The following is a 15104-nucleotide window of genomic DNA, read 5'->3' as shown; positions in this document are numbered from 1 at the left end:
TAAAGCATGGTGGTGTGTACTGATTTTTTTTTTTCCCAGAATTTTTTTTTTTAGTGTAGGTGTAACGGATGCCAGATTGTTAATGTATCTTATGTTTAGTTTACACGTACCTGGGTATGTATAGAAACGGATAACCCTGGCTCTCCGTTTTCAAAAATATCCATGATTACACCAGACCGTTCTCCAAAATATCTGCATTTACACGGATCCGCATAGATACGCGGCTAAGCGCTATTACGAGCATGCCAAACATATAGGTGGCAGTAGAAGAAGTATAAAGCCATATTAGCCTATCAGAATCGTGAAAATACAAATGACATAACGGCAATGGCGGCGACATTGCTAAGCAGCAAGCCTTGGTCTTGGTGGGAGGAAAAGTGTCTGAAAAACTGCGACCCTCCTCGCAGTCCTTCTCTTCTCCTCATAAAGCAGTTGTTGTCCTATTTGCAAATGCAAACAAACCAAAAGTGTTTGCAAATATGTAAAAAGGACGACCACCCGTGTTGCATCCATGAGACCATCAAACCAAAATATTGAGTGCCTGACACAAATACTGTTCTGTGACGCATATCGTGATGTCGGGAAAATCTAAAACTCTGTTTTCCACTATTTACAAGCAGGCATGAAAACGGAGTTTTCAAAGATATCCATTTTCAGTGACTGAAACCTCTGTTTATGTGTAAATGAGAGGTGCAACCGCATAAATAAATATACGTCTTCATAGATACCCGGCTACGTGTAAACGGGGTATTAGTTCCATAGGCTACATGGTTGGGTATCTTTTGTCCTCATTGCTTGGGCCAGATCAAACCATTAAACAAGCTTAAATTATCCTTACTCTTGCCACATACATGACTTTTTTCAAAACTGATGATATTCAGGGCGGCACAGTGGTGTACTGGTTAGTGCTGTCACCTCACAGCAAGAAGGTCCGGGTTCGAGCCCCGGGGCCGGCGAGGGCCTTTCTGTGTGGAGTTTGCATGTTCTCCCCGTGTCCGCGTGGGTTTCCTCCGGGTGCTCCGGTTTCCCCCACAGTCCAAAGACATGCAGGTTAGGTTAACTGGTGACTCTAAATTGACCGTAGGTGTGAATGTGAGTGTGAATGGTTGTCTGTGTCTATGTGTCAGCCCTGTGATGACCTGGCGACTTGTCCGGGGTGTACCCCGCCTTTCGCCCGTAGTCAGCTGGGATAGGCTCCAGCTTGCCTGCGACCCTGTAGAACAGGATAAAGCGGCTAGAGATAATGAGATGAGATGATATTCAGTTCAAACACCATTAAAAGTAATTTCAGGAACAGATCTCGTGCGATGTGTAATTCACCCCTCTCATTTAAATATGGCGAACATTTTTCGGTGCGCACTTTGCGCATCACGGACCTCTGTGATTTTAAAATGCTGCCCCTTTTTTCCTGAGCAGCAGGGTTTGAAACTCCAGCTATACGCCGCCACATAGTGCGCTTGTCAGTCGTCAGCAACTTTGTTGCTTCGTTGATTAACCGCAGGTTACCGTATCATTGATTTTATCTGAGCCGTTAACGAGCGTTCTAAACAATTCTAACCTGTTGTCAGAATGTTTATGCAGGTGCTCATGGGAGTTGTAGGCGTGTAATATTACACTGCAATGTGTTTATTATATCAGATGCCTTCAGAGAAAACTACAATTAAAATATGTCGTCATACCACAGAATAAACCACCCGCCAAAGTGGCTAGTGGGACTAAAGTTATTACCCGCCAAAGCCAAATTTTACCCACATTTGGCGGGTGCTAATGTAAAGCCCTGATACATACATACATATAAAATTCTATCCACATTCACTGGATATGAGCAATCGTGCACTCTGATTGGCTACTCAACTACTAGGATATCGGCTCATATACTGTGAGTAGAGAAAAACAAAATGGTGGAGCGTGTTGCTGAACTATGATGGAGTAATCAGTGCGGTTTGTGTGTGCGTCTGTTAACAATCTAGCGTCTAGACGATTAAACCGATTGACTTCAAATTTTCAGGGTAGGTGGGCAATGGTCTGTAGATTACCTGATTAAATTTTGCGGGTAATCGGATCAAGGTGAAGGTCAAGGTCACCAGAAAGGTCAACCTGTCAGTCAAAATAATATATTTTCCATTATAACTCAAAAACAGTTGCCATGAGTGACCCTGAAAGGTCAAACTCAAGGTCATGGATTTTCAGAGGGCTGTAACTTGAAAATGGTTGATGGTAGACCGATATTTACCATTATCAAGGCCATATGGGAGTTCCTATACGCTCATAATAGTATCAACAAATGTTTACTATTATGAGCGTATAGGAACTCCCATATGGCCTTTCATTTGGCACCATGATCTGTGACCTTGAGTGAGCATGAAAGGTCAAACTCAAGGTCACGGATTTTCAGAGGGCTGTGACTTGAAAACGGTTGATGGTAGACAGATATTTACCATCACATACATGTCAACCTATACGGAATGTCCGTATTTTATACGGATTTGATTCAATAAACGTAGTATACGGGCGTATAAATAAAGTTATACGGATTCTTTAAAAAAACTTCAATATTTATTTAGAGCTATAATCAATTCCCACGATGATAAAACAGCGCATAACATTTACAAACGTACTGTACACCACAGACAGCCAGTAAAGAGTCTTATGAAATCGCGCATTATCTTGTGGTAGCGAGACTTCGTTCCACTTTTGATCATGCGCACACCGCATTGCGAGAATCCCGCCAACCGGGAAGTCATAGACATATAAACATAGACGCCGCCTTCTGCGTAGAATCATACGTCATCCTCGCCGCCATATTGGATGTGGCAAAGTGGAGATTCTTCACCCGTCTCTGGTATAGCGTCTCGACAGTAGCCGAGAATAAAGATGCCTCATTCATGTGCTGCGTTTAACTGTACCAACAGGTTTACCGTCCAAACGAGATCACATGGGATTACCTTTCACAGGTGAGACTGGAAAAATACTTTTCATTGTATTTGGTCATTATAACGTCATTTTACGAACAGATTTTCCTTCGTAACTACGGTGATAACACTTTGTGTTTTTGTCGAACATTGGAGCTTTGTATTCATTCTGAAGGTTTATTGTAATTAATATTGAATAAAAATTAACTGGGATATCATTCATTCATTCATTCATTATCTCTAGCCGCTTTATCCTTCTACAGGGTCGCAGGCAAGCTGGAGCCTATCCCAGCTGACTTCGGGCGAAAGGCGGGGTACACCCTGGACAAGTCGCCAGGTCATCACAGGGCTGACACATAGACACAGACAACCATTCACACTCACATTCACACCTACGGTCAATTTAGAGTCACCAGTTAACCTAACCTGCATGTCTTTGGACTGTGGGGGAAACCGGAGCACCCGGAGGAAACCCACGCGGACACGGGGAGAACATGCAAACTCCGCACAGAAAGGCCCTCGCCGGCCCCGGGGCTCGAACCCAGGACCTTCTTGCTGTGAGGCGACAGCGCTAACCACTACACCACCGTGCCGCCTAACTGGGATATATCATTGTTAATTATCATTCAAATTTTAGGTAAATTATTTTAATTTGCATCTTATACGGATTTTATAAGGGAAATACGGATTTTGGAGGTTGGTTATACAGGTTTGATTGACCAAAGGTTGACATGTATGCCATTATCAACTTATAGGAAGTGCCATATGGGCTTTCATTTGGCACCATGACCTTTGACCTTGATTGACTTTAAAATGTCAAACTCAAGGTCATGGATTTTCATAGGACTATAACCTGACAGCTGGTGATTGAGAAATATTACCGTTATCAACATATAGGTATAAAATAAGTGCTGCCGGGCGAGGCTTGTTTTGCCTGGCGACACTCGTTTCATTATTTTTTAAGCTATTTTTGGTCGACAGCATTTCTTTCCATGTGCCTAAGAACTTTTGCACAGTACTGGATATAAAACGTACAATTGTGACCAAGTTTAATAAGGAGCCAGTCTTTTAGACAAAAGAAGAAATATTTATTTTGTGATAGACTTCAGTTTGGAAATAACTGACCATTTAAAAAAAAAGTACACAATTAGTTTATTTATTTATTTTTTTTCTGGATCACTGACAGGAGTTGTAATATCTATGAGTACATGCAATGGCTTTCTGTCCACTACACAAACAGTGATGAAGCTCCTTGGCTAAACCACAGAACATCTCAGGCCTGACGCTGGCCAGTGAACGTTTCTCATCAGATACGCACATACCATCCATCTCTTCCATCAGCTTGCTATGAAATGGTGCCAGTGTTGGTTGACGGAACACAGAAACGTGGCGTTTTTCAGTAGATTACATGACGGGCTGATATCAGTGCAGCTGTGGAGGAGTTTAGAAACATGATTAAGTCCTGACAGACTCGATCATCAGCGTGTCCGGAAAACCACGAAGTCTTTCTCTATTAGAGGGCGACTTGAAATTGGGTCCAAGAAACGACGATTTTCAGAAAGGCAGTCCATTTGGATAACCGTGCTTGTTTATCTCCTGACATGAGAACTTTTAGTCTTGCAGCCTGTTTTATGGTCTCTGATGGATAAAGTGCACTTAATGGCTGAGGTTCAGGTCAAGCAGCAGGCTCTTAGTTCACAGAATCCTGTTACGAACCCAGATTTAAAAAAAAAAAAAAAAACACATCACTGCAGCACCATTGGTCAACCAATCAGTAAGGCAAGTAAATCAAATTAACAACAGAAAATCAGGGAAAAAAAATCATTACAGGTGTGATTAGAAGCGTAATATTTAACCACAATGCATTCTAAAATGTTTCGCATTGGTCCTGGAATTGGGCGGGGGAAAAAAACAAACAAACTGCAGATTCCAAGAGACCACCGTATTTCCTCACATCAACCCACTGAGTGTTTAGGATTGAATCTCAGTTCTGGATCAGTGTATGTGTAAGCAAGCTGCATAGCAAGTCCTCAATACCATATTCACTCACATCCATGGAGATGATCATCGTCCTGAGGGTGTTTCCGGTGCACCCTCCATTTCGTTACAGATTACTCGTCAGAATGATTTCCCAGGCTGGACTGATCTCCAGAGTCGATGAATCAGGGAGAACGTGTGCATGTGGTCTTCGAGCTGCGACCGCACTTTGTTAAAGGCACCGTATTACTAAACAGGGCAGACGTGTGTGTTTTCATTTGTGTGTATCTGTAAAAATTTCCCCACAGCGTATTTCCACGGCTCCTGTCAGCCCACAAGGCATTAGAATGACTACTAAGGCAAGTTCTCTCTGTAAAGAAATGCAAAGTGCATCTTTTCCAGGTTACTTTTATAATAAACTTTTAACACCACTCTTTTTTTTTTTCCTCTTTTAAATCATAGATACTTCTCTGGAATAAATTATCTATACACGCTCCCCCCCCCAACCGCAGCTCATGCTGTTTGGCCATAGAAATCTTTATAGATCTATTTTTACACCGATTCAGGATCAGCAGAAGCTCTGCTCTGCCCAAGATGAAGTTCTGCTCTGCTCCGCTTCTCCAAAAGACCAGCAGAAACAATTTCCACTTCTCTTCACACAGATCACACAGACATTTTCAGAAAAAGGCAAAGAAAAAAAAAGTTGAAATGAAGAAATAGGAGTACAAATATTCACTGTAAAATCAATTTCCAGCAAAAAACAAACAAACAAACAAAAAAACCTATGTATTCCACAAGGGGTATCTGCAGAAACCAAAGAAATCCTCTCCCATATAGAAGTGGACGAGAGACGATCTGATTGGAGAGAGCAGATGACATCAGAGCTTCACTGCACGCCTTCCTCATCGACGTATGTTGAAGGGAACCAGCCGATCTACAGCCAGGAACATAACAACAACGGCCACTTAACACAACAGCACAAAAGAAAAAAGGTTTCACGTTCAACAGGATTAAAATTTAGCACAAAAGAAGGAACATGTTGTCAAATAAATCAAACTTGTACTGATATTGAAATTCCTCTGAAATATCAGATTTAAAAGGCCCGCTAAGGTGACATCAGTTTTTTCACTATACAATCTGTTAATGAGACGCAACCCTGACTTACGGACAAACCCGAACTCTTTACCTGTAAAACGAGGCTGAAACTATACCGGTACGTTATATCACACTTGTACGGAAAAAGGTGGAAATATTGCCGAAAACACCGGAGCTGCTTTCCATAAAGCGTCACGTCACTTACAGTACACGGCCATATTTGAGAGAAGAGAGAACAGTGAGGATCATTTGCGTCCGTATTTTTTTAAGATTATTTGAGGTAATGGTTGGATCCAGGTGCTGTGTGGGAGGTGAGGATCCCCAATGAGGACAGGATAGTGTTTGTTTACCCTCTTTCTGCATTGCCGTGGGGGTTGGACCGTCTACCACGGTAATTTTGGTAGGCTAGCCTGGTGACGTCTTAATGAAGTTTTTTTAATGAATGAGTCGAGAGCGTAGTGGTAGGAAGTGGTAGCACCCCTGGATTAACGAACGTAAAAGGAAAAAAAATTAAATAACATAACTTGAGCCTGGCTGGGATATTCTACGCTACACTCCCACACAACACCTGGAACCAACCATTACCTCAAATAATCTTAAAAAAATACGGACGCAAATGATCCTCACTGTTCTCTCTTCTCTCAAATATGGCCGCGTGTACTGTGAGCGTCGTCACTTGTCGGGAGCTTATGAAGATTTCTGATCATCAACAGCATGTAAAATATGCAAAAGTAATTTGCTAATGAAAGCCGTTTACAATCGTAAATGGTCAGAAAACGGGCTCTTACCGTATGTGGTTGAAAACAACTATTTGTTTGTTTAAAGTCAGAAAGACAGGTAGGGTAATTGTCATCTTAGTTGGCCTTTAAACATACTGTCCAATGTAGCAAACCAACACTGAGAGTCCACATTAGCACATTTAGGCTCAAAGTGGAACTACCGGTATGTTAATCAAATATACCATGTACTGAGAGAATCCAGCCACTGGGGGTGCATAAGCGTACTCTTTGTGCCAGTCCCAAGCCCGGATAAATTGGAGAGGGTTGCGTCAGGAATATGGAATCAATTTTGTGTCAAAATGTTCATACAATACTTTTGAAATATCAAACAAAAACGACAAATCAAAATACAAAAAAAAAGAACAAAAAGTCAATTTTTTTAGACTGGCAAACAAATTATTCGTGTAATCGTGCAAAATATCAGTCTATTACTCTTCAGAAACCTTTTATTTTTGTTCCGCGTCTTTCTCAGTTTTGTTTGACGTAATTTATTTTGGTTGCGATTCCAGCTTTCTCGTTTGCACTCCCTGACTTTTTGCTTGCAGTTTTGGCACAAACTTCACGTGTGGGTGGGCTGTCCAGGAATGCATTCCCATTGGCTAACTTGTGTTTGACTGACAGCTACGCTCAGCGATTCCCCCGGAGGCTGTTGCGGCCATTTCCTACTCGGATTTTGGCGGACTGTTTGACGAGTGACCGATCCATTGACGGTAAACAAGGATGGAGTGGACTTCAGTGGCGACTATGATATTGAATTAATTCAACAAAGTGTAAATTCAATATCATAGTCGCCACTGAAGTCCACTCGATCCTTGTTTACCGTCAATGGATCGGTCACTCGTCAAACAGTCCGCCAGAATCCGAGTAGGGAATGGCTGAGCGTAGCTGTCAGTCAAACACAAGTTATCCAATGGGAATGCATTCCTGGACAGCCCACCCACACATGAAGTTTGTGCCAAAACTGCACGCAAAAAGTCAGGGAGCGCAAACGAGAAAGCTGGAATCGCAACCAAAATAAATTACGTCAAACAAAACTGAGAAAGACACGGAACAAAAATAAAAGGTTTCTGAAGAGTAATAGACTGATATTTTGCACGATTACACGAATAATTTGTTTGCCAGTCTAAAAAAATGACTTTTTGTTCTTTTTTTGTATTTTGATTTGTCGTTTTCATTTGATATTTCAAAAGTATTGTATGAACATTTTGGCACAAAATTGCTTCCATACAGGAAGGGCATCCGGCATAAAACTGTGCCAAATCTAACATGCGGACTGAAAAGAGAAATACCATACCGGATCGGTCGGGGCCCGGGTTAACAATGGCCGTCTCGGGTACTGTTGGTCAACAGGGTGCCAGTAGAACGTATGCTACTATTGCACCAAAACGGAGAAGGAGAAAGAGAGGAGGGAGGCATGTTAGGAGAGAGCATGAAAGATGGAAGGGAAGGAGCTTAGAATTGAGGGTAGGAACACTGAATGTGGGAACATTGACTGGCAGAGCGAGAGAGTTAGCAGATATGATGGAAAGAAGGAAGTTGGACATTTTGTGCGTGCAGGAGACGAGGTGGAAAGGAAGCAAGACCAAGAACATTGGAGGTGGATGCAAGTTGTTTTATCATGGAGTCGATGGAAAGAGAAATGGTGCTGGTATTGTTTTGAGGGGAGAGTTGGTCAACAGTGTGATTGATGTGAAGAGGGTGTGAGAATGAAGAGAAAGAGTCTTTCTGGGAAAAGATGGACGAAGTGGTAGAAAGTATACCGAGGGAGGAGTGCGTGCTGATAGGAGCAGATTTCAATGGACATGTTGGCGAGGGAAACAGAGGGGATGAGGACGTGATGGGCAGATATGGTGTAAGAGAGAGAAATGTGGAAGGGCAAATGGTGGTTGAGTTTTCAAAGAGGATGAATTGGGCAATAGTCAATACATACTTTGAGAAGAAAGAGCAGCGCAGGGTGACGTTTAAGAGTGGAGGAAGATCTACACAGGTGGACTACATACTCTGCAGAAGGGGTAACCTGAAGGAGACTGGCGACTGTAAAGTGATGGCAGGGGAGAGTGGAGCTAGACAACATCGAGCGGTCATGTGCAGGATGAGCTTGAAAGTGAAAAAGACGAAGCGTGAAATAGTGGAGCCAAAGATTAAGTGGTGGAAACTAAAAGAGGCTGAACATCAGAAGGAGTTTACGGAAGAAATGAGACGAGCATTGAGTGGTGATGGAAGTCTGCCAGAAGATTGGGATCCTACTGCTGTACTAGTAAGAGAGGCAGCAAGGAAGGTGCTAGGGTGGTCATCGGGAAGGAAGACAAGGAGATGTGGTGGTGGGACAAAGTGCAGGAAATTATAAAAGAGAAGAGGCTAGCAAAGAAGAATTGGGATGATCAGAGAGATGAGGAAAGCAGGTGGTTATACAGAGAGACGAGACAGAAGACAAAAAGAGCGGTAGCGAAGGCGAAAGCAGATGCATTCCAGGAGTTGCACAAAAGACTGGAGACCAAAGAAGGAGAGAAAGACCTGTACAGACTAGCTAGGCAGAGAAACAAGGAAGCGAGGGATGTACAGTAGGCAAGAGTGATGAAAGATGTCAATGGAAAAGTGCTGACAAAGAGAGTGTATTAAGAAGGTGTAAAGAGTACTTTGAAGATTAATTAAAATGAGGAGAATCCAAGAGAGAAAAGGTCAGATTCGTTGGAGACAGCAAATCAGGAAGCAGGGTTGGTTAGTAAGGATGAGGTGAGGGCAACCATGAAAAGAACGAAGACTGGGAAAGCAATCGGACCAGATAGTATCCCGATTGAGGCTTGGAGATGTTTGGGTGAGATGGCTGTGGAGTTCCTAACGAGACTGTTTAATAAGATCTTAGAGAATGAAAAAATGCTGAATGAATGGAGAAAGTGTGTGCTAGTCCCAATATACAAGAATAAGGGAGATGTACAGAGCTGCAGTAATTACAGAGGGATAAAATTGATGAGCCACACCATGAAGTTATGGGAAAGGGTATTGGAGGTGAGATTGAGAAGAGAGGTAGCAATCTGTGAACAGCAGTATGGGTTTATGCCAAGGAAGAGCACGTCAGATGTAATTTTTGCTTTAAGAATGTTAACGGAGAAGTACCGTACAGAGAAGGCCAGAGAAAGCTACATTGTGTGTTTGTAGACCTGGAGAAGGCATACGATAGTGCGCCGAGAGATGAGTTATGGTATTGTATGAGAAAGTGTGGAGTGAATGAGAAGTATATCAGAGTGGTGCAAGACATGTATGAGAACAGTGAAACAGCAGTGAGGTGTGCAGTTGGAACAACTGAATGGTTCAAGGTGAAGGTGGGACTCCATCAAGGATCTGCTTTGAGTCCTTTCTTGTTTGCCATAGTGATGGATAGCTTGACGGACGAAGCGAGGCAAGCGTCACCATGGAACATGATGTTTGCGGATGATATCGTGATATGTGGTGAAAGTAGAAAGGAGGTCGAGTTGGGTTTGGAGAGATGGAGGGATGCATTGGAACGAAGCGGAATGAAGGTGAGCAGTAGCAAAACAGAATACACGTGCATCAATGAGAATGGGGATGAGAGTGTAGTGAAGATGCAAGGAGTAGATGGAAAGAAAGTTGGTGAACTCAAGTACCTGGGGTCAACTGTGCAGGAAAACAGGGGCTGCTATAGTGAGGTGAGAAAGAGAGTGTAGGCAGGGTGGAGCAGTTGGAGAAGGATTTCGGGAGTCATTTGTGATCGGAAAGTCCCAGCAAAAGTGAAAGGTAAGATGTATAAGACAGTAGTGAGAGCAGCTGTGATGTATGGATTGGAGACCGTACCCTTAACGAAGAGACAGGAGGCAAAGTTGGAGGTGGCGGAGTTGAGGATGTTAAGGTTTGCGATGGGAGGTTGGACAGGATATGGAACGAGCACATCAGAGGGACAGCATATGTGGAGAGCTTGGGAATTAAGCTAAGAAAGATGAGACTGAGATGGTATGGGCACATCCTGAGAAGAGATGCAGAGCGTGTTGGAAGGAGAATGTTGAGGATGGAGCTGCCAGGCACATGAAAACGAGGAAGGCCAAAGAGGAGACACATGGATGTGGTGAGAGAAGACATGAAAGTGGCAGGTGTGGTAGAGAAGGATGCGGAAGACAGGGAGCAATGGAGACGAAAGAGCCGCTGTGGCGACCCCTAATCGGGAGCAGCCAAAAGAAGAAGAATCAGCGATGTTGTGGTGTGATGTGGTCTGATATGAAACGGAGTTACAGCTTGACACCTGTCAAGGTGATACAACCTCACGAAGACTGAAACTGCGCTGAAACAAATTGTTTGCGAGCTTGGCTACTAAGGGGTGTCTGAACGTTTGATTGATTGTTTTTTTAGTTCTATTTTAGAGACTGATTGTGTTTGAATGGTTGTTTTTAGATCTACAGTGGTGCTTGAAAGTTTGTGAACCCTTTAGAATTTTCTATATTTCTGCATAAATATGACCTAAAACATCATCAGATTTTCACACAAGTCCTAAAAGTAGATAAAGAGAACCCAGTGAAACAAATGAGACAAAAATATTATACTTGGTCATTTATTTATTGAGAAAAATGATCCAACATTACATATCTGTGAGTGGCAAAAGTATGTGAACCTCTAGGATTAGCAGTTAATTTGAAGGTGAAATTAGAGTCAGGTGTTTTCAATCAATGGGATGACAATCAGGTGTGAGTGGGCACCCTGTTTTATTTAAAGAACAGGGATCTATCAAAGTCTGATCTTCACAACACATGCTTGTGGAAGTGTATCATGGCACGAACAAAGGAGATTTCTGAGGACCTCAGAAAAAGCGTTGTTGATGCTCATCAGGCTGGAAAAGGTTACAAAACCATCTCGAAAGAGTTTGGACTCCACCAATCCACAGTCAGACAGATTGTGTGCAAATGGAGGAAATTCAAGACCATTGTTACCCTCCCCAGGAGTGGTCGACCAACAAAGACCACTCCAAGAGCAAGGCGTGTAATAGTCGGCGAGGTCACAAAGGACTCCAGGGTAACTTCTAAGCAACTGAAGGCCTCTCTCACATTGGCTAATGTTAATGTTCATGAGTCCACCATCAGGAGAACACTGAACAACAATGGTGTGCATGGCAGGGTTGCAAGGAGAAAGCCACTGCTCTCCAAAAAGAACATTGCTACTCGTCTGCAGTTTGCTAAAGATCACGTGGACAAGCCAGAAGGCTATTGGAAAAATGTTTTGTGGATGGATGAGACCAAACTAGAACTTTTTGGTTTAAAGGAGAAGCGTTATGTTTGGAGAAAGGAAAACACTGCATTCCAGCATAAGAACCTTATCCCATCTGTGAAACATGGTGGTGGTAGTATCATGGTTTGGGCCTGTTTTGCTGCATCTGGGCCAGGACGGCTTGCCATCATTGATGGAACAATGAATTCTGAATTATACCAGCGAATTCTAAAGGAAAATGTCAGGACATCTGTCCATGAACTGAATCTCAAGAGAAGGTGGGTCATGCAGCAAGACAACGACCCTAAGCACACGTTGTTCTACCAAAGAATGGTTAAAGAAGAATAAAGTTAATGTTTTGGAATGGCCAAGTCAAAGTCCTGACCTTAATCCAATCGAAATGTTGTGGAAGGACCTGAGGCGAGCAGTTCATGTGAAGAAACCCACCAACATCCCAGAGTTGAAGCTGTTCTGTACGGAGGAACGGGCTAAAATTCCTCCAAGCCGGTGTGCAGGACTGATCAACAGTTGCCGCAAACGTTTAGTTGCAGTTATTGCTGCACAAGGGGGTCACACCAGATACTGAAAGCAAAGGTTCACATACTTTTACCACTCACAGATATGTAATACTGGATCATTTTCCTCAATAAATAAATGACCAAGTATAATATTTTTGTCTCATTTGTTTAACTGGGTTCTCTTTATCTACTTTTAGGACTTGTGCGAAAATCTGATGTTGTTTTAGGTCATATTTATGCAGACATATAGAAAATTCGAAAGGGCTCACAAACTTTCAAGCAACACTGTATTTTAAGAGACTGACCATTTAGAATTGATAATTTAACTTTTTAATTGCACTGCACTATGCTGATGAGAAACACTCTTTCGTTTCTTTCTGCATGTGCAAATACTGAGGGAAATGACAAAGTGAATCTTACATCTTACCCGTACCACCCCGAAGCTGATTATACAGCAGATCGTTAAGTGTTTTATTCCTCTGTTACCACAGCAAAATGCCAGGATTTTTTTTAAACTAATCCCACGGCAATACTTGTATCCATTCAGAATTATATTTAACATTTATTTAACATCTGAATGTCGAACATTCTGCAGAACTGACTGATTTCTGTTTCTTTCCTAGCTCGTGTCTTACCCTGCCGTTAGCCTCTCCTTTCCACCAGCCCTGGTCTCCTCCGATCTTGCTGTAGATTTTGACGATGTCTCCTTCTCTCAAAGACAGTTCTCTCATGTCTCGAGCTGCAAAGTTATATCTGGCCACCGCTGTGCTCACCACCTTCGGTGTGAAAACTGTACAACACAACAGATTATTAAATGGATGAAATACACGACAGAGCACAGACGGCAAGGGACGCAGGAGTGGTTTAGGACGCAGGTGTAGGATATGAATGAATTGCGAGCGGAGATAAAACCGTGACACACACGGCTCCATAAGTGAAATGGAGTTTGCAATGTTGCCATGCATCACTGGAGATCATTGTGTTTAAAGAATAAACAGGGAGCAGCTGGAGGAAAAGGAATCGGGATGGAAAAGAAAAAGGAAATGGCTGAATGGATGGCTTCTAACGGTGAAAATGAGACAGCGTGCAAGTACCTGACCAGAAGGGAGTAGAGCTCTGAGAAGAGAAGTTGAGGCCTTGAGGACTGAGGAAGGAGAAGTTGTAGGAAGCGCAGGAGGCTGCTAGGATACGAGCGAGAAGAGAGAAAATCGGAAAGGAAAAGAAGTGAGAAAAAAAAAAATACAGCAGCAGACAGACCAAAGAAATTTACAGCCATCCTTCATGTATCTCAGGATTTACAGTGAAATCAGTAATAAGGCAGCAAAGCTATAATAACAGAGTTAGTCCTGTTACAACTTCTGGACGCAAACTGCTGATCGGTTCTTTACAGCAGTTCTTCTGCTTCTCTGTTCTCTCATTTTATGCCCATGCGTTTCCACAGAGGCCTGTTAGACACAGCTGGACAACGAACAAAGGCCGTGTTGTGGGCTTCTGGCCAGAAGGTGGTGAATATCTTTAGACCCTGCTGAATGTGTTGAACAGAACCTATTCATACTGCAGGACCAAAACCACCTCCTGCAGCCGAAAGCTAGCGGCAGAGGGGCGGCTCCCGGGCACACAAGCCACGGGGTGATTGACAGGTAGAATGGGAAGGGGTGTGGCATGTAGTATGTGGAGGGTGGGAGCAGCAGCTGTTTCTTCAGAGGGTGTCAGTAGACAGAGAGAGAGAGAAAGAAAGATTCACAGAGAAATAGAGGGAGATACAGAGATGGAGAAAGATACAAAGAGAGAGTTCTTCTCTTTCCTGTAAAGTTCCTTCACTTTCAGTTCTGTCTTTCCTGTAATACTCTGGCAATAATGTACATGTGTGTGTTCATGCCAATAAAGCTTGTTGACTTGAATTAGAGAGACAGACAGACACACATGGAGAGATTCAGAGAGTCACAGTGTGCGTGAGCGAGAGAGATGCAAAGAGAAAGAGAGTCAGTGTGAGACACTGAGACAGAGACACACATGGAGAGATACAGAGAGTCAGAGTGAGAGAGAGATGCAAAGAGACAGACAGAGTCACAGAGTGAGTGAGAGAGACTGAGACGAACATGGAGAGATACAGAGTCACAGTGAGATGCAAAGAGACAGAGACACTGAGAAAGAGACAAACATGGAGAGATACAGAGTCACAGAGCAAGAGACAGAAAGTCACAGAGTGAGAGAGAGAGATACTGAGACAGAGACAAACATGGAGGGATACAGAGTCACAGAGCGAGAAAGAGAGATATGCAAAGAGACAGACAGAAAGAGTCACAGAGTGAGAGAGACACACACACACACACACACACACACACACACACACACACACACACACACACACACACAAACAGAGACCAACATGGAGAGATACAGAGAGTCACAGAGTGAGAGACAGACACAGATGCAAAGAGACAGACAGAGAGAGTCACAGAGAGAGACACACATGGAGAGATACAGAGTCACAGAGTGAGTCAGATAGAGACAGATGCAAAGAGACAGAGAGAGAGTCACAGAGAGAGAGACACACACACGGAAAGATACAGAGTCACAGAGTGAGAGAGAGAGTCAGATAGAGACAGATGCAA

At 43.1% G+C, this 15104-nt stretch overlaps 1 protein-coding gene across 3 annotated transcripts in view; it reads right to left on the bottom strand.

The window, feature by feature from the left end:
• Nucleotides 1–4054: 4054 nt before the first annotated feature.
• Nucleotides 4055–15104, bottom strand: part of vav2 (vav 2 guanine nucleotide exchange factor) — a 463113-nt gene continuing 452063 nt past the window's right edge. For 2 of the 3 annotated variants that reach the window (XM_060935479.1, XM_060935480.1), the window contains 2 exons: nt 13125–13279; nt 4055–5823 (listed from right to left, as the gene is read on the bottom strand). In XM_060935479.1, the coding sequence (XP_060791462.1) occupies nt 5776–5823; nt 13125–13279 (203 nt within the window). In that variant the 3' untranslated portion in view covers nt 4055–5775. The remainder of the gene's footprint in view (nt 5824–13124; nt 13280–15104) is intronic. The other variant, XM_060935481.1, reaches the window with a different exon arrangement.

Source organism: Neoarius graeffei, chromosome 12 (genome assembly GCF_027579695.1).
Source record: "Neoarius graeffei isolate fNeoGra1 chromosome 12, fNeoGra1.pri, whole genome shotgun sequence".
Taxonomy (NCBI): Eukaryota; Metazoa; Chordata; class Actinopteri; order Siluriformes; family Ariidae; genus Neoarius; species Neoarius graeffei.
The sequence above is the reverse complement of the archived record's forward strand: the minus strand, read 5'-3'. Positions and strand labels throughout refer to the sequence as shown.